This window comes from Oncorhynchus nerka, linkage group LG12 (genome assembly GCF_034236695.1).
Source record: "Oncorhynchus nerka isolate Pitt River linkage group LG12, Oner_Uvic_2.0, whole genome shotgun sequence".
In the NCBI taxonomy this organism is placed as follows: Eukaryota; Metazoa; Chordata; class Actinopteri; order Salmoniformes; family Salmonidae; genus Oncorhynchus; species Oncorhynchus nerka.
The window spans coordinates 26671743-26696033 of NC_088407.1; the positions used below are offsets into that span (position 1 = coordinate 26671743).

General features: G+C 42.5%; 1 protein-coding gene and 1 long non-coding RNA gene across 3 annotated transcripts; both read left to right on the plus strand.

Annotated features, from left to right (window-relative positions):
• Nucleotides 1-2696: 2696 nt before the first annotated feature.
• Nucleotides 2697-5026, plus strand: LOC135574305 (uncharacterized). The gene is made up of 2 exons (XM_065025430.1): nt 2697-4790; nt 4940-5026. The coding sequence occupies exon 1, from the start codon at nt 3255-3257 to the stop codon at nt 4047-4049; it is 795 nt and encodes a 264-aa protein (XP_064881502.1). The 5' UTR covers nt 2697-3254; the 3' UTR covers nt 4050-4790; nt 4940-5026.
• Nucleotides 5027-5323: 297 nt separating this feature from the next.
• Nucleotides 5324-10837, plus strand: LOC135574306 (uncharacterized). Of its 2 annotated transcripts, XR_010465311.1 has the most exons (4): nt 5324-5495; nt 5633-8344; nt 8689-8889; nt 9029-10837. It is a non-coding gene; the product is annotated as an uncharacterized LOC135574306 (long non-coding RNA). The 2 variants fall into 2 exon arrangements; XR_010465310.1 differs by having other exon boundaries at nt 5633-8889.
• The last annotated feature ends 13454 nt before the right edge of the window (nt 10838-24291 follow it).

Below are 24291 nucleotides of genomic sequence, written 5' to 3' on the forward strand. Positions count from 1 at the left end.
TCCTTAATGCAACCGCTGTGTCAAATTTTTTTTTTTTTACTTTACGGAGAAAGCACACCATGCAATAATCTGAGTACAGCCTTTAGACAACAAAGCAGCCAAAAAGATACCCGCCATATTGGGTAGTCAATATTACTCATAAATAGCATTTTAAATATTCACTTCCCTTTGATGATCTTCATCAGAGTGCACTCCCAGGAATCCCAGTTCCACCATATGTTTGATTTGTTCGATAATGTCCATCAGTTATGTCCATATATCTTCTTTTTTTAGGGCGTTTGGTAAACAAATCCAAAAGCGCTTTCAGGTCGCGCCGAACGTCGGACAAAAAGTTCAAAAAGTTCCGTTACAGCCCGTAGAAACATGCCAACCTAAGTATGGAATCAATCTTTAGGATGTTTTTAACATAAAACTTAATGTTCCAACAGGACAATTCCTTTGTCTGTACAAATTAAGTGGAACGTGAGCGTGCCAGACCGAGGCTGTGGCACTCTGCCAGACCACTCACTCAAAGAGCACTTATGAGCCCCTCCTTTAGAGTAGAATCCTCACAACAGGTTCTAAATACGGTTGACATCTAGTGGAAGCCTTGGGAAGTGAAACATAACTAATATCACCCTGTATCTTCAATGGGGGCTACGTTGAAAAACTACAAACCTCAGATTTGACGGCCATATGAGTTCTGTTATACTCACAGACATCATTCAAACAGTTTTAGAAACTTCAGAGTGTTTTCTATCCGAATTATATGCATATTCTAGCTTTTGCGGCTGAGTAGCAGGCAGCTTAATTTGGGCATATTTTTCATCCAAGCTACCCAATACTGCCCCCTACTCCAAAGAAGTTAAGGACCGATAGGTCCCCGCACAATTGCAAGCAGTAGTTTTCCCACTGTCTAAGCTAGCTAGTTTTGTTGTAGGCTAGTGTGCGGCGGCTGCTCTTGTTGGTGAAAATTCAGAAGATGTTGATGCTATATTGTTAGCCTCATGATTTTCGAAATTAACTTTCAACAAGAAGTTGTTTCAAATTATCATCATCTGGTGCGTGGAACAGTTTTTTTTATTGCAGCTCACTTGCTGTTGTTAGCTATCCCTTTGAAAATAATCTGTTATGCGTGTGAAACTTTAGATCAATGGTTAGTGTGTGTGCGTAATGTCATAACGACGTTTGCAATGGGAAGTAATAATTGTACATTTCTATTGGTAAATGTTTAGCCTAATGGTTGTGTTTTTGTGATCTTACGATTGGGAGCTATTGGCCTATTATTTCCTAGTAAATGGACTGCTTATACCTTTAACATCATCCTGTGTGTGACTGCTGTCTTTCTATCAGTCTAAGTGTTTTACAGAAAGTGCACTCTCCTACATGGAGTGAGGTATTACGGTGGTAGGTATTACGGTTGCTGTCCTTTCAGCATCACGAGCCTGTCAAACTCACATCCTTTGATGTGTCACAATTGTCTGGTTTGGTGATCGTGTGATGGTGATGGTGTTAGGGTACCATAGGCTGTGTAAGCAATATGGTTGTTGTTGCTTATTATGTTAGTGCCAGTTCTGTCTCTGTTTATCTTGATTTTGAGTTTGGTACAATGTTTTGGAAGATTTTTCCCCCTCTGAAGGCCTAGGTCCAAAAGCCAGGGTACGCCACTGGCTTTAAGGTATACTGTGGGTGAAGTACAAGCTACTGCTCCTGGCAATCGCAGGAGTTCCTCAATTCATTGGTCTGTAGGTGCAGTAGGAAGAGTTCCCCTATTGGCAAATGTTGAGTCAAATATTTGCACCGATACCAGAACTTGTAGATTCGTTAGACTTCATTACAAAGTAACAGAGCCGAGCGATTCCATGGAATGACCAACTTTCTTAACACAGAGCTCTGTCTTTATAGTTGTTCTTCTTTATATAACACATAGAGTCACGTCCCTCTATATGGATGATAACTCCCCTTGGCCTTTCGCCCTCATTATCTTCTGTCTCAGTTATTGCTTGTTAACGCCCACATCTGCTCCGTTCTAGATTATAATGTTGGCGGGGCCCTGGTTATAATTTTAAAAAGAATACATTTATTGCATACATATGTTTCCAGTATTAGTTCTGTTTTCTGCTGACATTATGCTTTTCTGTAGACAAATGCTGAACTCTTTGTTTATCTAGCTCTGTCCCTTTACCTAAGTTCAGCTCACATTTGTTTTATCCCTTATACATATAATTCTGTCTCAGTACTTCAAAGTGGACAGTCCGGATACTGCGGATACTGGAAATGTAATCATTGTCATGAGTTTTGCTCCTACACCAACCATCAACAATTCCAGCCAATAGATACCCACTCCAGGAGGTCCTAAAGCCCACTAAAATAAATAAACACAACAGTGAGGGGAATCTCACAGTGAGAACAGATTTAGATTTTGAATGTTTACTGTCAACCACACCCTTTTCAAAGGTTATTCCTTTAAAATGGACTAAATATGTTTGACCAACTGTTCTGTTTGTCACGTCCTGACCTTAGTTCCTTTTTTATGTCTCTGTTTTAGGTTGGTCAGGGCGTGAGTTGGGTTGGGCAGTCTATGATTTTGTTCTATGTTTTGTATTTCTGCTTTTGGCCTGGTATGGTTCCCAATCAGAGGCAGCTGTCTCTCTGATTGAAAACCATACTTAGGTAGCCTGTGTTCCCACTATGATTTGTGGGTAGTTGTTTTCTGTTTTGTGTATTCACCTGACAAAACTGTTAGTTTATCGTTTTGTTGTTTTTGTTTGTGTATTCATTCTTTATTAAAAGTATTATGGATATGTACTATGCTGCACTTTGGTCCTCTTCTCCTTCCACCAACGACAACCGTTACAGAACTACCCACCACCAAAGGACCTAAGCAGCATGGTAAGGAGGAGCAGCGCTATAAGGAGGAATAGACATGGGAGGAGATCCTGGCTGGAAGGGATTGCCTCCCATGGGAACAGGTGGAGGCAGCCAGGAGAGCGGAGGCAGCAGGTAAAGGGAGCCAGCAATTTGAGGGAACACGGCTGGCAAGGAAGCCCGAGAGGCAGCCCCAAAAATTTCTCGGGGGGGCACACGGAGAGATTGGCAAAGTCAGGTAGGAGACCTGAGCCAACTCCTCATGCTTACCGTGGAGAGAGAGTGACTGGGCAGGCAACGTGTTATGCAGTGAGGCGCACGGTGTCCCCAGTGCGCACGTATAGCCCGGTGCGCTACATCGCAGCTCCTCGTATCGGCGGTCTAGAGTGAGCATCGAGCCAGGAGTAATGAAGCCGGCTCAGCGCATCAGGTCTCCAGTGCGTCTCTTCGGCCCGGGTAATATGGCACCAGCCCTACACACGCTGTCGCCGGTTCACCAGCACAGCTCAGTGCGGTCTGTTCCACCCCGCCGTACTTGCCAGGCTACAGGGAGCATCCAGCCAGGGCGGGTTGTGCAGGCTCGGTACTCGAGACCTCCAAGTGTGCCTCCACGGCCCTGTGTATCCGGTGCCTCCTCCACGCACCAGGCTTCATGTGGCAGCCCCACGCACCAGGCTGTCTCTCAGTCTCCTCCCTCCAGGTTCTCGCTCATGTCCGGCGCCTCCAGAGTCTCCCTCCTGTCCGGTGCCTCCAGAGTCTCCCTCCTGTCCGGTGCTCCAGAGTCTCCCTCCTGTCCGGCGCCTCCAGAGTCTCCCTCCTGTCTGGTGCCGCCAGAGCCGCCCGTCAGTCAGGAGCCGCCAGAGCCGCCCGTCAGTCAGGAGCCGCCAGATCCGCCCGTCAGTCAGGAGCCGCCAGAGCCACCCATCAGTCAGGTGCCGCCGGAGCCGCCCTTCACTCCGTCGCCGCCGGAGTCACCCTTTACGCCGGCGCTGCCGGAAGCTCCCGCCTGTCCGGCGCTGCCGGAATCTCCCGTCTATTCGGAGCCCGCTGCAAGGGTCCCCAGTCCGAGGTCGGCGGCGAGGGTCACTGCTCCAAAGGCACCACTTAAGTGGGCCAAGACTATGGTGGAGTGGGGTCCACGTCCCGTGCCGGAGCCGCCACTGCAGACAGATGCCCACCCAGACCCTCCCCTATGGGGTTAGGTTTTGTGGCCGGAGTCCGCACCTTTGGGGGGTGGGTACTGTCACGGCCTGACCTTAGTTCCTTTTTTATGTCTCTGTTTTAGGTTGGTCAGGGCGTGAGTTGGGGTGGGCATTCTATGTTTTTGTTCTATGTTTTGTATTTCTGCTTTTGGCCTGGTATGGTTCCCAATCAGAGGCAGCTGTCAATCGTTGTCTCTGATTGAGAACCATACATAGGTAGCCTGTGTTCCCACTATGATTTGTGGATAGTTTTATTCTGTTTTGTGTATTCACGTGACAGAACTGTTTTGTTTCTTCCATTCACTTTGTTATTTTGTTTTGTGTGTTCAGTCTAATAAATTAACATGGACACTTACCACGATGCATATTGGTCCGATCCTTCCTACTTCTCCTCAGACGACGATGAGATTCGCTACACTGTTAAAAAATATTTGATCAATTCTGAGAATTTAAAATTCTGCGAACATCTATGATGATAAACTACAGTCTATAATTAAAATATCTAATATTTCTCTCTATCAAACCAAATACAAGTGTGGAACATCAGTGGTTGGTGATAAGATTACTTGTATCTGTGGTCATTGTCCACAGATATGGTTGTCATTATGTCCCGCCCATAATCACAAATTACTTTCATTTCTCTTATTTTAAGATTCATTCCTTCATTCATGGTCTGGCAGTATAGATCTAAACACAGAATGGAACGCATATATGTACCAGCTCTCGTCCTCTACGGATTCTGTAAGTTACTGTATCTTCAGTTCAGATTTTGTGATTCATCAATAAATTTGGTCTCTCACATAGCTGTGTTAAAGGTGTGTATTTAATGTGCATGAAGATGACGTTTTACTCACAACTCTTTTGTAACTTTTGTTCTCTCTCTCTTTCAGATCTGAACCATGTTGTGTGTGTCTCTCCACCACCCTTAATGGTGGTACATTCAGGAGAACATGTCACCATGCAGTGCATCAATGTCCTTAAAACACCAGGACATGTTGGCTGGTTCAAGCAAGTCAACGGCTCAGAGCCGCTGTGCATCACGTATATGTGGAGCTCCGTGCCAACTGTTCATCAAAATGGATTTCAGGGCAGGAGTATGAAAATGTTCATGACCAATATAACTATCTTTCTCACAATCACAGAGGTGGAAGTAGCTGATTCTGGTCTGTACTTCTGTGGAATGTTGGATAACTATTTAATCTTCACCAACGCGACTGTCCTGAAGGTGAAAAAGATAATCTTTTCAATACATTGTCTGCTATGACACCAAATGCACAACCATTTATTCTAGGTATATGATATAATTTTGACTTAATGTTGGAGATACAATACTATACTATACTATACTATCTTCCAGTTTGAATAACAAGAGAATATCTAACTCACCTAATTGTTCAAAAGGTCACAAAGATTATGACAAGGACTCTACAGAGCACCATGAAGAAGGTATATTCATTCTGTTATTTTAAGTGAGAATCTTTCAGAAATTAATTGATATGATGTACCATGAAAGTACCACAGAATGGAAATAAAGTACAATAGCAGCTTATACCAACCTAGCCTGAGAATTCGAATCATTTCAGTTGCTGATCCACAGATGAGAATCCTGGTCCTTCTCTCCATCACAAGAACTGGAGTTCTCCTCTGCTGTCTGACCATCTTCATCATCATCTACACTGCCAGGAAATAGATAAAGCTAAGGCCAATATCAATAGAGTATATGCAGTATGTTACTTGCTTTCGCCAACCCCTGTATATGCACCTGTTGTATGTAAGAATTAGTAAATAGCACTTTGAAAATTGATACTGACTGAAGTCGATATGTTTTGAGTGCACGGGTCAGAGGTTTTCATGAAGGAAAAGAGTTGACAAATGTATTAATAAAGTTCACATTTTTGTAAGGTTACAAAGTATCTGCATATTTTCCACTTGTTAAATGCTTTCTGGAATTTAAAGGTTTTTAGTTCATTGTTTGTATTCTTTACATACATACTTTGAACATCTTGTTGAGCAGCAAAGGTCTTGTCTGGTGTTTATCATCCAGATAAACAGATGAAGAGAAGTGTGGATAGAATGTGTGTTGTTTTGATGCACTGAGGGTTGTACAGTTCTTTCAGAAAGTATTCACACCCCTAGACTTTTTCCAAATGTTGTTGTGTTACAAAGTGCGATAGAAATGGATTTAATTGTCTTTTTTTAAACACAAAATACTCTGCTATGTTAAAGTGGAAGAACTTTTTTTACATTTGTAAAATGTTAATGTAAAATTAAACCCTAACTAGTTAATCTTGAGTCACTAAGTATTCAACTCCCTGAGTCAATACATGTTGGAATCACCTTTGCCAGCGATTAAAGCTGTGACTATTTCTGGGTAAGTCGCTAAGCGCTTGCCACAGCTGGTTTGTGCAACATTTGCCAATATTATTTTTCAAATTCATCAAACTCTGTCAAATTGGTTGTTGATCATTTCAACTCAATATCAGGAAGTTGATCTTAATGATTTGTACACGCAGTGGATATTGAATGGTTGTTTTATAATTGACTGTTGTTGTTGTTGCTGTGCTCTGTCCCCCTATTCCAAGCAGTAGTCAAAAATACCCTTCTGGCAGCCTTCATTGTCAGGGTCTGAGGTAGAGTAGGAGGGACCAGTGAGCAACGTATCACCACCTCAAATCCCATTGCATGAAAAATTTAGAGGAGAGGGACCTCTGGCTTTCTCATCCAATGAGTTTAGAGTTAGGAGTTAGGAGTTTGCAATTGAGATTCACCACTGCTGAGGTGAACAAGACTTGCCTCATGACATAACATTTGTCGGGGAGACAGTGGAATATTTTTTAAAGAACAACTATTTACAATCGATTCCCTGTATGTTACCATCTTTTGAAATGAAAGATGACATAGCCCTTGGGTAATATATCGAATTCTGTGGATTGGGTTGTGTATTGGAATTCCCCTTGGGTTGTGCCGGGTTGTGCCGTGGCGGAGATCTTTGTGAGCTATACTCGGCTTTGTCTCAGGATGGTAAGTTGGTGGTTGAAGATATCCCTCTAGTGGTGTGGGGGCTGTGCTTTGGCAAATTGGGTGGGGTTATATCCCGCCTGTTTGGCCCTGTCCAGGGTATCGTCGGATGGGGCCACAGTGTCTCCCGACCCCTCCTGTCTCAGCCTCCAGTATTTATGCTGCAGTAGTTTAGGTGTCGGGGGGCTACACAAACACAGCAACGTAGTCTTTTTTTAGTGATCTCTCATTCATTATTTACACTCAAATGAAAAGATGGATAGAATGCCCTCCCATGATAGTGTTATTGAGGTGGTGCATTGTTCTAGTGGCCTAACATCACACTTGAGCATAGAAGGTATTTAGATCGTCTGGTAGGCTTGCGTCACCAGACAGCTAACAGCTGGGTTTCCCTTTGTAATCTGTGATAGTTTGCAAGTCCTGCCACATTCGACGAGCATCAGAACCGGTGTAGTAGGATTCTGTCTTGGTCCAGTCGGTGCTAGTGAAACAGTCCTGTAGCTTAACATCCGCTTCATTGGAACACCTCCGCATTGAGGGTGTAGCTGGTACTTCCTGTTTGAGTTTTTTGCTTGTAAGGAGGAATCAGGATGATACCGCTCCTGTCCCAGCCTCCAGTATTTATTCTGCAATAGTTTGTGTCGGGGGTCTAGGATCAGTCTGCTATATTTGGAGTATTTCTCCAGTCTCATCCAGTGTCCTGTGTGAATTTAAGTATAATGTTTCTTTCTTTCTTTCTCTCAGAGGACCTGAGCCCTAGGACCATGCCTCAGGTCTACCTGGCCTGATGACTCCTTGCTGCCCCCAGTCTACCTGGCCGTGCTGCTGCTCCAGTTTCAACTGTTATGCCTGCGGCTATGGAACCCTGGCCTGTTCACCGGACATGCTACCTGTACCAGACCTGCTGTTTTCAACTCTCTAGAGACAGCAGGAGCAGTAGAGATACTCTGAATGATCGGCTATGAAAAGCCAACTGACATTTACTCATGAGGTGCTCACCTGTGGCACCCTCAACAACCACTGTGATTATTATTACTTGACCCTGCTGGTCATCTATGAACATTTGAACATCGTGGCCATGTTCTGTTATAATCTCCACCCGGCACAGCCAGAAGAGGACTGGCCACCCCTCATAGCCTGGTTCCTCTCTAGGTTTCTTCCTAGGATCTGACCTTTATAGGAAGATTTTCCTAGCCACTGTGCTTCTACACCTGCATTGCTTGCTGTTTGGGGTGTTAGGCTGGGTTTCTGTACAGCACTTTGAGATATCAGCTGAGGTAAGGAACTTTTAACCAAAATCATAATACTTGTGGTGGTATACTGTACTTTATATTTAAGTGGAAATAACACATACATAAATACATTTTCTGCAAATACATTTTTGGGTACTTTGTGTTTATAATAGCGTCACTGATAGGACTATTTATATTCCGCTGTGGTAAACTCATCTCATTCTTTCTCTCTCTCTGATGAATACGAGCAACCTGAACCACAGGAAGACTGACCTGGAGCTCTTATCTTTCACCACACTGATCTGTTGTTCTGTTTAAATCTCTCTCTCTCTCTCTCTCTCTCCATCTAAGTCACACTCTCTCTTCTTCTTCTTCTTTCCACCAATCAGGCCCCATATCTCTTTCCATCCATAACTCCAGACTAAAAACACCTGACCGGCCCAGATGGCATCCCTAGCCGCATCCTCAGGGCATGCGCAGACCAGCTGGTTGGTGTGTTTACAGACATATTCAACCAATCCCTATCCCAGTCTGTTGTCCCCACATGCATCAAGATGGCCACCATTGTTCCTGTTCCCAAGAAAGCTAAGGTAACTGACCTAAATTACTATCGCCCCATTGCACTCACTTCTGTCATCATGAAGTGCTTTGAGAGACAAGTCAAGGATCATATCACCTCCCCCTACCTGATACCCTAGACCCACTCCAATTTGCTTACTGCCCCAATAGGTCCACTGACAGTGTGCAGTGTGATGCAATGGCCATCACACTGCACACTGTCCTATCCCGTCTGGACAACAGTAACACCATAGTACCTTCCAAACTTGTCATTAAGGTTGAGACCCTGGGTCTCTACCCCGCCCTGTGCAACTGGGTCCTGGACTTCCTGATTGGCCACCCCCAGGTGGTGAAGGTAGGAAACACCATCTAAACCCTGCTGATTCTCAACACTGGGGCCCCACAAGTGTGCGTTCTCAGCCCTCTCCTGTACTCCCTGTTCACCCATGACTGCATGGCCATGAACGTTTCCAACTCAATCATCAAGTTTGCAGACAACACTACAGTGGTAGGCCTGATTACCAACAACGAAGAGACGGCCTACAGGGAGGAGGTGAGTGCCCTCGGAGTGTGGTGTCAGGAAATAACCTCTCACTCAACATCAACAAAACAAAGGTGATGATCGTGGACTACAGGAAACAGCAGAGGGAGCACCCCCCCATCCACATTGACAGGACAGTAGTGGAGAAGGTGGAACGTTTTAAGTTCCTTGGCGTACACATCACGGACAAACTGAAATGGTCCACCCACACAGACAGCATGGTGAAGAAAGCGCAACAACACCTCTTCAACATCAGGAGGCTGAAGAAATGTGTCTTGTCATCTAAAACACTCACAAAATTTAACAGATGCACAATCGACAGCATCCTATCGGGCTGTATCACTGCCTGGAACAGCAATTACATCGCTCTCAACCGCAAGGCTCTCCAGAGGGTAGTGAGGTCTGCACAAAGCATCACCGGGGGCAAACTACCTGCACTTCAGGACACCTACACCCCCCGATGTCACAAGAAGGGCAAAAAGATAATTCAAGGACAACAACCACTCGAGCCACTGCCTGTTCACCCCGCTATCATCCAGAAGGTGAGGTTAGTAGAGGTGCATCAAAGCTGGGACCGAGAGACTGAAAAACAGCTTCTATCTCAAGGCCATCAAACTGTTAAACAGCCATCGCTAACATAGAGAGGCTGCTGCCAACATACAGACTCAAATCTCTGGCCACTTAAATAAATGGACTTAAGAAAGGTAACACCAGTCACTTTAAATAACACCACTTTAATAATGTTTACATATTCTACATTACTCATCTTATATGTATAAACTGTATTCTACACCATCTATTGCATCTTGCCTAAGCCACACGCCATTGATCATCCATATATTTTTATGTACATATTCTATTCATCCCTTTACATTTGTGTGTATTTGGGTGTATAAGGTAGTTGTTGTGAATTTGTTTGATTACTTGCTAGATATTACTGCGTAGTCAGAACTATAAGCACAAGCATTTCGACTACACTCACATGAACATCTGCTAACCATGTGTATGTGACCAATAAAATGTGATTTGATTTGATTTGATAACCAAACTACACCAGGTTCTAGACTAGAAAGTTGTGTTCAACGTAAGAGGAGTACAAACAAAGACAAACACTATTATGTTTATTTACTGTTGTTATCATAATTGTTTTGCTGAAGGTAATTGAATGTGTATGTATAATGGTGACACTGATAGGCCTAGTTATTTTCCACTGTGGTAAACTCATCTCATTCTCTCTCTCTCTGCTGAAGACGAGCAACCTGAACCACAGGAAGACTGACCTGGAGCTATCAGCTCTCACAACACTGAAATCTCTCTCTTAAGCTCTCTCATGCTCTCTCTGTTCACTTCACACCACTTGCTCTCTCTCTCATTTCAATTTAATTTACAGGGCTTTATTGGCATGGGAAACATATATTTACATTGTCAAAGCAAGTGAAATAGATAACAAACAAAAGTGAAATAAACAATAAAAATGAACAGTAAACATTACACTTTACACAAAAGTTCTAAAATAATAAAGACATTTCAAATGTCAAATTATATAATATATAATGTATAGGTCGTTATATATAATAATATATAGGTCGTATCTATCTCTCTCTCTTCTCAACACACCTCTCTCTTTCTCTCTCTCTGTCTCGCTCTCTCTGCCACATCTAAACCATAATACAGTAGAATTTAATTGAATGCATGATATACAATGATAGTGTATGTTGGACACCTGGGGTTTGGGACACCTGCACACCACCATCTGCTTTTTAGTACAATAACCATACTTTAAAAAATAACATAAATGTGTTGTGTTCAACATCTTGTAGGCCAACAGTCATAGTGCATCCACGATGTATTTGAATTCACAGTGAATGCATCCACAAACAATAGACCTACTGCTGTAATGTTGAGTGTACAGAGGCAGGTGTCAACCCTCTCTGCAGACTCTCATCTGATGCATTCGCTGCAGACGCTACATCCCCGGCCTGTGGTCAGTGTCACCTCGCTGGTATGAACAGGGATGGAAAACAACACACACCTCATACAAAGATCTCTGTGGTCAGAAGTTTCCACTCAACAACTAAAGAAACATATACATTTGGTATAAACTTTTCTTTCTTAGGTACTTTTGAGTTCACACCTCATGGCATTAACGGTTTGTTATGGTTTGATACCAATGTAGATAATTTGTCTCATTGTGTTTCTAAGGCTTGTGATAAGTGTTGTGATATCTTTGGTCATTATGCACTTTTTCAATTTCTGTATTTGTTCTGAACAGAGAGATTTAGATGAAGTTAATAACAAAATGTCTCAGCTGCAATTTGACCTCTTACACTTATGGCCCACGGGTTTCATGTCCTCATTGTTTAGTAGGACAGGAGGGTGCAGTAAGAACATGCACTTTCAAGGTTTAGTTGACATTTTCTAAATCCGTTATCTACCTACAACATCAACCAAATGACAAGTGTGCTTCCAAATATTGAGCTCTACATTTGACCGGGATCCATTGTTGAGCAGAGCCCTATTGGCCCTTATAAAAAGTAGTGCACTGTACACTCTAACAAAAGAAGATGCTGTCTAGAACCATAAAACCTCTTTGGGCTAGGCGTGCCGCTAGTGCCCCACCTCGACAACATCCGGTGAAATTGCAAAGCGCGAAATTCAAAATGCAAAAATCGTAACATTAAACATTCATGAAAATACAAGTGTCTTACATCGTTTAAAAGCTTAACTTCTTGTTAATCCAACCGCTTTGTCAGATTTCAAAAGGCATTACGGCGAAAGCATACCATGCTATTATCTGAGGACAGTGGCCCACATACACCAGCATTAAAAACATTTTCCAAACCAGCAGATGCATCACAATAATCAGAAGTAGCGATAAAATAAATCACTTACCTTTGAAGATCTTCCTCTGTTTGCAATCCCAAGGGTCCCAGCTACACAACAAATGGTCATTTTGTTCAATAAAGTCCCAAAAAAGTCAGTTTAGTCGGCGCATTTGATTCAGCAATCCACACGTTCCACCGTTCAACGTGCAGAATAAGCAATCCCAAAAGTTAACAGTAAACAGCAAAAGAAGGTTCTTCAGCTGTCCCCATATTATAACCCTTTTAAGAAAACGTTTTGGTTCCAGGTCGACAGAGGGTAATATATATATCAAATTAAATTGTATTAGTCACATGCTTACTTACAAGACCCTAACCAATAATTCAGTTAAAAATATATATATAAAAGAATAAGAAATAAAAGTAACAAGAGCAGCAGTAAAATAACATTAGAGAGACTATATACAGTCGGGGTACCGGTACAGAGTCAGTGTGCGGGAGGCACCAGTTAGTTGAGGTAATATATACATGTAGGTAGAGTTAGTAAAGAGACTATGCATAGATGATAACAACAGAGGATACCGTTTAGTCACGGTAATTAGGCTTCTCCAAGCTTTGATTCTGCTGATGGTCATTAGTAGTCTACCAAACTTGATAACTGCCTGATACTCTGTACTCTATTGTGCCTCTAATAACTCTGACATGAATGCAAATGTAATCGAAAATCTAATCAGACACTTCATGAGATCCCATGAGCGCATGTTGCGCAATGTTTTTGTAGCCTATGCAATTGTGTGGGACAAATGATGGACTCTAATAAGAAGAGGAGGATCCCATCAGCTTTCTGTAGGCTAGGCCTACTATATCTGTTTATTTCTCAACTTTCCTAATATTAAGCACATAGCTACTCTTTATAGCAGGAGAATAGCCTGCCTGGCTGGCACGAAAATAAACCACAGGGAAAAGCATTCTCCATTCACTATTTAAGTGCATAGATTACATTTCTTTCGCTGCACCGGTTTCGAGACAGGTGCATGATAATGGTCCATTCTAAATCAAAACAAATTTCACACATATATTATTTATTATATGTAAAGACAAGATTAAATCAAGAATAGTGTGATGGGTGACAATATTAGCCTATCACTTGTGAATGATATATTATCACTTGTGAATGATTGTGACTTTTTCAAAGCATAGGCGCACACCTCATGTGTCACATCTACTTCCGTTCCCCGCTCCAGCGCTCAACTGCAGCTTTACTAACCACCATCCTGGCAACCATCATTACGCACACCTGGCAACCATCAGTATGCACACTTGCACCAAATAATCAGTCACACCTGGAATTCATTACTAACTTGATTACTTACCATCTGTTCTGTCAGTCATCATGTAGTATTGTTTGTTTCCTTGTAAGCTTCTCTTTTTTGTTTTCGTTCCATGTTCATTAACTCACACTGCACTTGTTTCATGATTCCCTGCATCTACGTTATAGAATACTCTCTCAGAAAATATGGAAGAAGCAGAAGAGAACGATATGTACCAGACAGTCGACGAACAGGGACACCTACGCCACCAACACCACGATCAGATGGCACAACTGAGTGCGACTATCGATTAGGTCATCCACCACCTCGACACCACCTGAGAGGATTACATTTCAAATAGCGGAGGGCCTTCTACAATGAGTCGTACCAGCGAGCCAGTCCCCCAGCCTACCCATCAGTCCGCCCAGGTCAGAGATGCCCAACTGTCACTCCCGGACAAATATGACTCCATCCAAATGCAGCTGCTTCCCACTCCAGTGCTCCCTCTATTTCGCTCAGGAGACGGGAGCCCCCACCACGAGAGGTCCAACGTTGCCATGGTCATTTCACTGCTGACCGGGCAGGCGTTGGCATGGGCGTGGGCTATGGGCGTCTGGGAGAGAGGAGAGGAAGAGCTGGGTTCCTACAAGGGGTTCATGGCTCTGTTCAGCGTGGTCTTTGATCATCCACCGGAGGGCAGAGAGGGAGGTGAGCAAAAACTCCAACTCCGGCAGGATGCCCAGACCGCTGTGGAGTACGCCCTCATCTTCTGGACCGTGGCAGCGGATGGAATGTGCCGGCGCTGCGCACCCTATTACGAAGAGGAATGCACGAGGAGGTTCAGACGGAATTGGCGTGCCGGGATGACAAACTTTCCCTGGACGTGCTCATCGCAATGACCATCCGTCTGGACAACCTTCTTCGGGAGCGTCGGCGCGCCCCTCGCCCTCCTCCTTTGGCCATCCTGGGGCAGAGCCTGAACCCATGGAGATAGGGGTCACACACCTGTTCGTGACATCCCCAGCTGTCTCCGACGTTGTCACTCTGTGTCCCTATTGCGGGCAGGAGGTGTATCAGCTCTGGCGGTGGCTGGTACGTCCCAACTCAAAATCCAATAGGGCAGAAGGACTGCCCCATGATCATCCATCTCCCAGGCTAGGCGAGAGTATCCCTTCATCCTCGTTTTCCACCAAACCCTTTCTGGTTTCTATTTCACTGGCTGGCTGTCCCTCAGGTGTTGTCTCCACAGCTCTAGTCGAGTCCGGTGTGGCAGGGAATTTTATCGACCAGTCCCTCGTCTCCTCCCTGAACATCACCACATACCCATTCTCCTCTCATCTTCCGGTCCGAGCCCTGGATAAACAACCATTGGGATATGACACTATTACGCACATCACAGCACCACTCACTCTCACCATGAGGTACCGGCCTCAATCTAACTGGCAGGTGGAGAGGATGAACCAGGAGCTGGGGAGGTTCCTGAGGAGTCACTGGCAGGATGAATGGGCCGGATTCCTTCCCTGGGTGGAATATGCCCAGAATTCATTACTTCACTCCTCCACCAGGCTGACTCCCTTCCACTGTGTTCTGGGTTATCAGCCTGCCCTGGCTCCATGGACCCCGAGCCAGACCAAAGCTCCTGTGGTGGATGAGTGGTTCAGGTGCTCAGAAGAGGTCTGGAATGATGCTCACATGAGGCTCCAGCGCACCGTCAGCCGTCAGAAGGAGCAGGTGGACCGCCACCACAGTGAGGCTCCTGTGTTCCATCCTGGTGATTGCGTCGGGCTCTCCATCTGGTTCATCCCACTCCGCCTGCCCCTTAAGTCGAGTCCCTGGTTTGTGGGGCCGTTCAAGGTACTCTGGAGGGTCAATGAGGTGATATATAGATTACAGCCCCCCACTAACTAACGAATTTCACCCTCTTTTCATGTTTCCCTAACAGGACCCTAACAGGACAACAACCCTTAGCACACAGCCAAGACAACGCAAGTGTGGCTGCGGGACAAGTTTCATCAGACAATCTTTTTTTTTCTCGAGGTCTGAGAGTCCTTTAGGTGCCTTTTGGCAAACTCCAAGCCGGGTTGTCATGTGCCTTTTACTGAGGAGTGGGTTCAGTCTGGCCACTCTGCCATTAAGGCCTGATTGGTGGAGTGCTGCAGAGATGGTTGTCCTTCTGGAAGGTACTCCCATCTCCACAAAGGAACTCTAGAGCTCTGTTCGAGTGACCATTGGGTTCTTGGTCACCTCCCTGACCAAAGCGTTTCTCCCTGATTGCTCAGTTTGTTCGGGGAGGACAGACTCAGGAAGAGAGTCTTGGTGGTTCCAAACTTCCATGATGGAGGCCACTGTATTCTTGGTGACCTTCAATGCTGAAACAATGTCGTTAAAACCTGTTTTTGCTTTGTCATTATGGGGTATTGTGTATAGATTGATGAGGATTTTTATTTTATTTAATACATTTTAGGATACGGCTGTAACTTAACAAAATATGGGAAAAGGGAAGGGGTCTGAATATTTTCCAAAGGTCAACTTTTGTACTATGGGGGAAAGTAGATTGACATTGGCTAGTGCTTTTGCTGTTCGTTAGGCCTGTTCATCTTGTTGGCTGACAAAAAGTAAATGTGGACAGTACTTCCAATATCTTCAATATACGCCTCGGAATTGGATAAGGACGTGTGCAGTTGCGTCCCCAATGTTTCTGTCTTCACTTGTAGCATGTAAGAAAGACTGAGAGCCATGTGAGTGAGAGGTGCTTCGGCACGCAGACGGGAGAAGGGAATTATAATTATTAAACTCAGCCCAAGGACACAATGGACACTGGCCACAAAAGGCAAGGATGTTTTTAGGGGGCAATACGGCCACACAAAAGGGATACAGATGGGAAATTCGAGGCATTATCAAGTGCTTGTCAAATTGTGAATGAGAGACTGATGAAGTGTGTACAGCCTGCACAAAAAAAAAACAAGCAGAGCTCATGCCTTTCATACAAGTTTTTCAAATCATCATTAGAGTCGCATCATGCAGCCTTAGAATGTATTAAAAATCTAAACAAATAGCTAAAGTTACACAAATACCTACAAATTAACCATATAGGAGTAACACAGAATAGCCGCATGTGCACGCTTAAATCGTTTGGAGAAAATATCCTTTCTATTTTATTCAGCTATTTTCAATTGCATTTTTCATACTGTACAATAATATAAAATAATGCCACGGAATTCGAGGAAAATTTTGTCTGCTTAATGAACGTGTGTAGCAAACAGATCAGGGCTCAACACAAGGACAACTCAGAGTATGCTATTCTATTCTTCTGAAATAGACTTCATTTTCTTAATATCATGTTTCTTTAGTCTTGTAATAATGGATTTATTGTAATGGTGTAGGCTATATTATATGGATTTATTAGACTTTTTTAAATGTAGATGACCGAAAGGTGGCTTGTAGTCTATGCGTGGAGGCCAGGAGATGCTATATGTGTTTGTGTTAATTAACAGTCAATTAACGCAAGTCCAGCTTGACAATCACCTGCTGAAAAAATGTCATGGCCGCCACAGCCCCACCTGAGCCATGTCTGAACCAATAGACACTGTGTTCTCCTGCACAGGTCTCAGTGTGTATTGTACAGTTCAGAGTCTCCTGGCTGGACTGACTCAGACACAGACTGCTCTACAACTGTCTTGCTGTTGGAGCATGAATCTGAAAAGAGGGTTTAAATATGTCATTAAATCTGTTAACAATCTACAACTTCGCCATAGAAAGTGTTCTTACTCAATGAGAGAATCATCACATTGTGAGAATACCTGTTATTTCCTGTAAGACAGGAAAAAAATAAGAATTAGGCTAACTCATCACTACTCTTTATCGATCTAAAATCCTGATTTTCCCTGAAAATATTTAAGTATATTGAAAGCATTTCTTCTCAGTACTGTCCCTTTTATATTGAGGATGGTTCTTTTTCCAAATTCTACCACATTTGAGTGAACGCTCCCTCAGATTGCTGAATCTGAGCTTTCATGTCTGATTTCTTGGCCGCTTTCCACTGAAAATCAAGGTTTACCCTTGAACTCATGATAAAATGTAGGACGCTTGTCATACTTATAGATAGATGGTTGAGATGACCTGAGATTTTTCTCCCAAGGGTTACTTGTACCAGGGGAAATGCATGGCCACGCCGCTTCATAGAATCACTGCAAAGTCACTGTGTCCCCAACGTTGGCTGACATGAGACCACTCTCCTGTTGTATAGCTCAGTCCCAGCTCGCGCATAAACTACAACTAAAGAAAAGACATCTTATACAATATATTTACTGTTATTCCAGTCTTGTATTTTAATGTATATTACATTAAAATACAAGACTGGAATACATCTCAGAGTTTCAATCAAAATAAATTGTATCATTGTACTCCCTAATGATGGCTATGGCTGAGTAAAAAAAAATATATATACAGTATATATTGAACATGCCATCATAATGAAAGCAAATAAAACATACCATACTCACCAAGAAGAAAAAATGTGCACAGTGGTGCGAACATCCTGATAGCTATCATCTTCTTCAAAACCTGTGTCTTGAGTGGAAAAGTCTATCCTCTAAAGAACAACACTTCTCAAATGAGTTGATTTACTTTCTGAGTTGCATTGTATAGTCTGTGTTATCTCATTTAGCATTTCATCAGATTACAAGGTTTCCACAGTATGCACCGATGACATGCTGAAGGTAGGATAAGTGCCCATGTGGTGGCTTGACCTAACTCAGATGACAAAAGAACGGATGGACAGAAATGAGCATCCTGTTGGGCTGACACTATTGTCTTTATCTTCTAAGATCTTTGCTTTCAAATGTAATGCACTAAAGGTCCGAATTTAGCCAAAGCCTGGCCTTCATTTTCAGAGGATAGATATTGTTGACTTAAAAACTTCTTTGGGATAGGGGGCAGCATTTTCACTTTTGGATAAATAGCGTGCCCAAATTCAACTTCCTGCTACTCATCACCAGAATATAAAATATGCATATTATTTGTAGATTTGGACAGAACACACTATGAAGTTTCTAAAACTGTTTGAATCATGTCTGTGAGTATAACAGAATTGATGTAGCAGGCAAAACTCAGAGGACAAACCATTTAGATTTTTTCTTTTTTTGAGGTCACTGTCTATTCAATGAGGTTTCATTGGGAAATCAGAATTCTAAGGGACTTGTTTGCAGTTCCTACTGCTTCCACTGGATGTCACCAGTCTTTAGAAATTGGTTGAGGTCATTCCTTTTTGTAAAGAAGAAGTACGGCCATCTTGAAGAAGTGTCACATTATGTGTACAGTTTGAAAGCATGCATGAGTTTGTCTTCCTGTATTGAACACAGACAGTCCCGTCTTCAATTTTATCGATTATTAACGTTTAAAAATACCTAAAGTTGTATTACAAAAGTAGTTTGAAATGTTTTGGCAAAGTTTACAGGTAACTTTTGAGATATTTTGTAGTGACATTGTGCAAATTTGAAGCTGTGTTTTTCTGGATCAAACATGCCAAATAAATGGACATTTTGGATATATATCGACGGAATTAATCGAACAAAAGGACCATTTGTGATGTTTATGGGACCTATTGGAGTGCCAACAAAAGACGCTCGTCAAAGGTAAGGCATGATTTATATTTTATTTCTGCGTTTTGTGTTGCGCCTGCAGGGTTAAAATATGCTACTCTCTCTTTGTTTACTATTGTGCTATCATCAGATAATAGCATCTTATGCTTTCGCCGAAAAGCCTTTTTGAAATCTGACATGTTGGCTGGATTCACAACGAGTGTAGCTTTAATTTGGTATCTTACATGTGTGATTTAATGAAAGTTTGATTTTTATATTTTTTTATTTGAATTTGGTGCTCTGTCCGTTTGCTTTGTATGTTTCTATGTTTTGGTCAATCAGAGGCAGGTGTTAGTCATTGTCTCTGATTGGGAACCATATTTAGGTAGCCTGGGTTTCACTGTGTGTTTGTGGGTGATTGTTCCTGTCTCTGTGTTTTGCACCAGATAGGACTGGTTTAGGTTTTCGCACGTTTGTTGTTTTGTTAGTTTGTTCATGTGAAGTGATTTATTAAAACATGAATCAAAATAACCACGCTGCGCTTTGGTACGCCTCTCCGTCAATGGAAGAAATCCCTTACAGATATGTCTGTGACTATAACAGAACTAATATGGCAGGTGAAAATCTGAGGAAAATCCATCCAGGAAGTACTATTATTTTGAAAGGCTGCTTTTCCATTGAAACCCTATCCACCATACAAAGACTTAGTACCCAGTTCACAATCTCTATGGCTTCTTCTACATGTGGCCAGTCTTTGGGCATTGTTTCAGGGTTTTACTCTGAAAAATGAGGGAGATACAACATTTTCAATGAGTGGACAGTGGAAATTTCCAGACATGAGTCCAGTGCGCAATCGGAAGCGCGCCTTTCTTGTTTCTCCTTTCTATTGACGAGGCTTTTGTCCGGTTGAAATATTATTGATTACCGCGCTTTGTTCCAATGGATTGCTGAACAAAACACACCAACAAAACTGAGGTTTTTGGACATAAAGAGGGACATTATCGAACCCAACAAACATTTATTGTGTAACATGGAGTCTTCAGAGTGCAACCATATGAAGATCATCAAAGGTAAGTGATAAATTGTAACGCTATTTCTGACTTTTGTTACACCTCTTCTTGGCTGCTAACTGTTTAATGATTTGTCTGCTGGGCGCTGTTCTCAGATAATCGCATGGTTTGCTTTCGCCGTAAAGCCTTTTTGAAGTCTGACACGGCGGTTGGATTAACAAAAAGTTTATCTTTAAGCTGGTGTATAATATTTGTATCTTTTATGTGTGTTCATTATGAGTATTTCTGTTTTTGAATTTGGCGCTCTGCAATTTCACTGGATGTTGGCCAAGTGGGACGCCCTAGTGAGGTTAAATGAATCAGGCAATTATTAACTTCACTAGGGTAGGGGGCAGCATTGGGAATTTTTAATGAAAAGATTGCCCAAATTAAACTGCCTGCTACTCAGCCATAAAAGCTAGAATATGCATATAATTAGTAGAGTTGGATAGAAAACACTCTGAAGTTTCGAAAACGGTTTGAATGATGTCTGTGAGTATAACAGAACTCATATGGCAGGCAAAAAAAAATCCAACCAAGAAGTGGGAAATCTGAGGTTTGTAGTTTTTCAACTCTTTGCCTATCGAATACACAGTGTCAATGGGGTCATATTGCACTTCCTAAAGCTTCCACTAGATGTCAACAGTCTTTAGAACCTTGTTTGATGTTTCTACTGTGAATTGGGGGCGAATGAGAGGGGAATGAGTCAGAGGTCTGCCAGAGAGCCATGAGCTGGCCATGCGCATTCACGTGATAGTTAGTTTGCGTTCCATTGCAATACTACAGACAAAGGAATTATCTTCTTCATTATTGAAGGTTTATGTTTATGTTAAAAACATCCTAAAGATTGATTCTATGCATCGTTTGACATGTTTCTATGGACTGTAATGGAACTTTTTGACTTTTCGTCTGCACCTAGTGATCACGCCTCATGAATTTTGAATACTGGGCTAAACGCGTGAACAAAAAGGAGGTATTTGGACATAAATGATGGATATTATGGAACAAAACAAACATTTATTGTTGAACGGGGATTCCTGGGAGTGCATTCTGATGATAATCATGGGTAGATGAATATTTATAATGCTAATTCTGACTTCTGACTACACAACATGGCGGATATCTCTTTGGGTGTGTTGGTCTCTGAGCGCTGTACTCAGATTATTACATGGTGTGCTTTTTCCGTAAAGTTTTGTTGAAATCCGACACAGCGGTTGCATTAACCTCACTAGGGTATGTGGGACGGTAGAGTCCCACCTCGTCAACAGCCAGTGAAACTGCAGGGCGCCAAATTCAACAGAAATCCCATAATAAAAATTAATCAAACAAAGTATTTTACACCATTTTAAAGATACACTTGTTGTAAATCCAGCCACAGTGTCCGAATTCAAAAAGGCTTTACGACCAAAGCACACCAAACGATTTTGTTAGGTCAGAGCCAAGTCACAGAAAAACACAGCTATTTTTTCCAGCCAAAGAAATGAGTCAGAAAAAGCAGAAATAGAGAGAAAATTAATCACTAACCTTTAAAGATCTTCATCAGATGACACTCATAGGACTTCATGTTACACAATGCATGTATGTTTTGTTTGGTAAAGTTCATATTTATGTCCAAAAATCTGAGTTTACATTGGCGCGTTATGTTCTGTAGTTCCAAAACATCCGGTGATTTTGCAGAGAGCCACAACAATTTACAGAAATACTCATAATAAACATTGCTAAATGATACTCATAATAAACATTGCTAAAAGATACAACTGTTATGCATGGAATTTTAGATAAACCTCTCCTTAACTCATTAATCTGGGGCTACCTAGGAAAATTTATTTATTGAGTTTCTATTTCCCAAATTAACTCAAAGAATATCAGAATATCGATTTTACAACAGTGACTAATTAATCAATTTCCTCTATAGTCTCATTCTGAACTTCGCATAATCCAGGGATCTGCACAAACCCGAGTCTCACCAAATAAGTTCGTACCACACCAATTGAGTTGATTATTTATTTGCTAACAAGCTAAAATGATAATATAAGACTCACATACACAAACACACAGTCTAGGCTATTGATTAGATCTTAGTACGATAAAACAGGTCCCTAGCAGGCAACACAATATGGGGATTTCAAAAGAGAGAGAAAGAGAGAGAGTGAGAGTGCATGAGAGAAAAACACAGTTGGGTGCATTTGTCTATATGCTTATTTTAAAACTAACCTTGCCCTGAACTGCTGCTCTTATGGGTCAGAATATATTGATGTAATTACGTGTCGAAGGTCACCGATGGGGTCTCTGCGTGGACCGGATTGTGAGTTCTCTGATGACGGTCCATCTTTGGTTACCGGGTGTAACTGTCACACCCTGAACATAGAGAGCCCTTAGTTCTCTATGGTGTAGTAGGTCAGGGCGTGACTAGGGGGTGATCTAGTATATATATTTCTATGTTGGTGCTAATATGGTTCCCAATTAGAGGCAGCTGTTTATCGTTGCCTCTGATTGGGGATCATATTTAGGTAGCTATTTCCCCACCTGTGTTTTGTGGGATATTGATTGTTTGTTAGTGTGTTTGGGCACTATGTCTTCACGGTCTTTGTAAGTTTTGTTATTTTGTTAGTTTCATTTAAATAAATATGTGGAACTATACTCACGCTACGCCTTGATCCGCCTCATTTCCAAAAACGTGACAATAACTCTCTCCCAGGAACGCACAATACCTCCATCAGTGCTCAAACTGTCCGCAATAGGCAGAGAAAGGCTGGACTGAGGGCTTGTAGGCCTGTTGTAAGGCACGTCCTCACCAGACATCACCGGCAACAACGTCGCCTATGGGCACAAACCCACTGTCGCTGGACCAGACAGGACTGGTAAAAAGTGCTCTTCACTGATGAGTTGCGGTTTTGTCTCACCAGAGGTGATGGTCGGATTTGCATTTATCGTTGAAGGAATGAGCGGTAAACCGAGACCTGTACTCTGGTGCGGGATCGATTTGGAGGTGGAAGGTCCGTCATGGTCTGGGGCGGTGTGTCACAGCATCATCGGACAGAGCTTGTTGTCATTCTAGGCAATCTCAACGCTGTGTGTTACAGGGAAGATATCCTCCTCCCTCATGTGGTACCCTTCCTGCAGGCTCATCCTGACATGACCCTCCAGCATGACAATGCCACTAGCCATACTGCTCGTTCTGTGCGTGATTTCCTGCAAATCAGGAATGTCAGTGTTCTGCCATGGCCAGCGATGAGCCTGGACCTCAATCAAATTGAGCACATCTGGGACCTGTTGGATCGGAAGGGTGAGGGATAGGGCCATTCCCCCCAGAAACTTGCAAGTGCCTTGGTAGAAGAGTGGGGTAACATCTCACAGCAAGAACTGGCAAATCTGGTGCAGTCCATGAGGAGGAGATATTGCCTTTTTTTATTTTGACCCACCCCTTTTGTTCAGGGACACATTATTCAATTTCTGTTTGTCACATGTCTGTGGAACATGTTCAGTTTACGTCTCTGTTATTGAATTATGTCATGTTCATACAAACATTTACACGTTTGCTGAAAATAAAGTCAGTTGACAGTGAGAGGATGTTTATTTTTTTGCTGAGTTTATTTGGATTTGGGAAACTCACTATCGTCCAGACCTTTTTCAAAGGTTATTACATTAAAATTGACCAAATATTTTTGACTAACACTGACATAGAAAATGTTTCACATGACATATTGCAGGTGACATACTGCAGGTGGAGGCAACCCTGGTACTGGAGTGCTTGTTTTAATTTAACCAACCTGGAAGAACAGGTGTGTTCAATTTAGCTAATCACTGAACTGATCAATTAGCTTAGTTAGGAAGGTGTGGTGTTTATTTGGAACAAAATCCTGCAATACCTGTGGCACTCCAGGAACAGGGTTGCCTACCCCTGACATACTGTACACTGAGAATTGTAAGAGTCAGTAAAAGTTATATTGTGAACACTACAATCGAATGATCAGTTGATATCTTCTATCATCTCTGTTTTATATCATATTCAGGACCTGACTCGCAACGACAACCACAAATAGATCAGGTAAATGCTATTTGTTCAGTGACATTATTTTGAAAATATGATAAATTCAGAAACAGTGTAAATGTATAATTGTATTTCATGGTGT